The 2,241-nt window shown below is 45.1% G+C and overlaps 2 protein-coding genes across 2 annotated transcripts in view; both read left to right on the forward strand.

The window, feature by feature from the left end:
* The first annotated feature begins 727 nt into the window (after nucleotides 1-727).
* LAESUDRAFT_487223 (uncharacterized protein) lies at nucleotides 728-1,236 on the forward strand. Its single transcript, XM_040902654.1, has 3 exons — nucleotides 728-934; nucleotides 998-1,078; nucleotides 1,130-1,236. The coding sequence occupies exons 1-3, from the start codon at nucleotides 846-848 to the stop codon at nucleotides 1,203-1,205; spliced, it is 246 nt and encodes an 81-aa protein (XP_040758996.1). The 5' UTR covers nucleotides 728-845; the 3' UTR covers nucleotides 1,206-1,236.
* Nucleotides 1,237-1,597: 361 nt separating this feature from the next.
* The window catches only part of LAESUDRAFT_664287 (TPR-like protein), a gene marked incomplete at both ends in the record, with an annotated part of 4,198 nt that continues 3,554 nt past the window's right edge, over nucleotides 1,598-2,241 (forward strand). The window contains one exon of the mRNA XM_040905107.1: nucleotides 1,598-2,218. Within this exon, the coding sequence (XP_040758997.1) occupies nucleotides 1,598-2,218 (621 nt within the window). The remainder of the gene's footprint in view (nucleotides 2,219-2,241) is intronic.

A 2,241-nucleotide genomic window follows, 5' to 3' on the forward strand; every position in this document is an offset into this window, starting at 1 on the left:
CTCGAAGAAGTTTGTGTCGATACCATAAGAAGCTCTCGTGGGATGTAGAAGGGCGCCGCAGGTGTGAAAAGCCTTAGAGATAGTGACACAAGAGGGAGAAGCGGAGAACGTCGGGACGAGCATGCTGAAGACAGGGCAGGATAATGGCAGCGCGTGGTGCTGCTTAGTGAATTAGCATTGAATGCGGGCAACCGCCGGCATGGGTCGAGAATCTGCTGCGGTACGAGTGCACTAGTTGGTGTATATGGCCAAGTGTCCAGACGAGTATCTTCCTTGATGAGAATGCGAGCGGCCATCCATATCACGAAGGGGTGCTGAATAGATGGATAATGGCAGTGTCTCAAATGCGTGCTGAACACGTTCATGACAGAAGCAAGCTATATTTCGGGCGATATGAGTACAGGATAGCATGCTTCCTTGGGCGCCGACTGCCTCGCTCGAAGAACAGAATCGGCGCCACTGAGCGCGTCCTTCAATCCTGCACGGGTGATATTCACCTTCTACAAGTGCGAACATAAGTCCCATCCTCGCACGTAACAGTGCGCGAGATGAGACACAAACCGGAAGGGAAAGACTGCGAGCATCTTGACGAGTAACCGCGTCCTCTTCAAAGTTCAGCGCTTTCAGCGCTCAGTGGTCTAATACTATTTACTAGTACATATGATCCTGCCCATCAAACATGCGCTTTGCGAGCTGTGCATAGGCCACCCACATATACTTAGCCTCGCATACCTCACACCCCCTTTCCCTTTCCTCTCATCCCTATCCTCTCGCATCCCCTGCATTCGGACACTTCGTCAAAGCTACACTTCTGCAACACTCTGTGATCACTGAGAACTCGAACTATGGATACAACTCCGAGAAACATCGACTCTGAGCTATCCAGTCCTCTGACTGTGCCCACCTCAGAGCATTCTGACTTGACTGTACCTGAGTAAGATACATATTTCCTCCATTCAACTTATTCCAGTAATTCAATGAATCTATGATACCACAGAATCTCAATCATACAACCTATGGAGGGTTCACAGCCAACCCCATCTCCTTCAGACCCTCAGATTCTGACTATGCCAGCACAGTGAGCTTCCCTTTGTGTCTAGTCTTACATATTCATCATCTATCTGTCAAGACTTTCAAACTCAAGTTTGTCAACTGCTGTGAGCTGGAGTGGTCTTCTGTTGACAGAAGAAGCTCAACTCATGTAGGTATCACTAAATTTGCAATGTTATAATGTCCATCATTGATAATCTTGAGCAGAGCAAAATTCAAACCTGAAATTTGTGTAATGCTATTGAATGAGTATCTTGCAGTGAAGGATACACATGCTGGGTATGTTATAATTAGCACTGAAAATGCTGTGGCAACCCTGCTTAAGCTGTGTAACCAAGGAATTTGTTGCACAACATCATCAAACTTGTGCTGAATGACAGCATGGAGAATAAAGAAGCACTGCAGTATGTGTAAAGTTTCTAAGATGCAAGGGCCAGATCATTAATTAAAATACAGATTACACCACACAAGCCTCAATGCATCTATATTGTTCACTGGTATTGATGCATATTTATCACAAATTCAAGACAACATTTCAGATTCTTTCATGCAAACCCTGGCACATCTTTCTCAGGAACTTCTGAATTGTTATCACAAATCACACCTTCTGAATGAACTAAACAAGATGATCATAATATCGAGAATTGCATTGCAGCTAGTTCCTGATAATCATGAACACAAATGGGCATATTGGGGCATGCTTGCAGATGCCTTAAATAGGCAATTTCAACATACTAGGGATCTTACATATCTTGATCAAGCCATTGCTGCAGCAGTGCAGCTGACATCAAATAATCCTGAGGTGCTGAACAACCTTGGAATTTTCTTCTCAAGACGCTTTAGGCATTTTAATAACCTTGCAGATGTGGACCTCGCCATTGCTGTATGGCAAAAAGCAATGCAGCTGACACCTGATGATAATGCAAAAAAGCCTCATATGCTCAACAATCTTGGAAACTCCTTCTCAAGTCGCTCCGAATATCTTGGTAACCTGACAGATGTTGAACAGGCCATTGCTGTGCAGCAAAGAGCAGTGCAGCTGACATCAGATGATCATGCAGACAAGCCTGGCATGCTTACCAATCTTGGAGCCTCCTTCTGCATGCGCTTTGAACATCTTGGTGACTTTGCAGATGTTGAACAGGCCATTGCTATGCAGCAAAAAGCAGTGCAGCTGACACCAGATGATCA

The sequence above is a fragment of the Laetiporus sulphureus genome (genome assembly GCF_001632365.1).
Source record: "Laetiporus sulphureus 93-53 unplaced genomic scaffold LAESUscaffold_63, whole genome shotgun sequence".
In the NCBI taxonomy this organism is placed as follows: Eukaryota; Fungi; Basidiomycota; class Agaricomycetes; order Polyporales; family Laetiporaceae; genus Laetiporus; species Laetiporus sulphureus.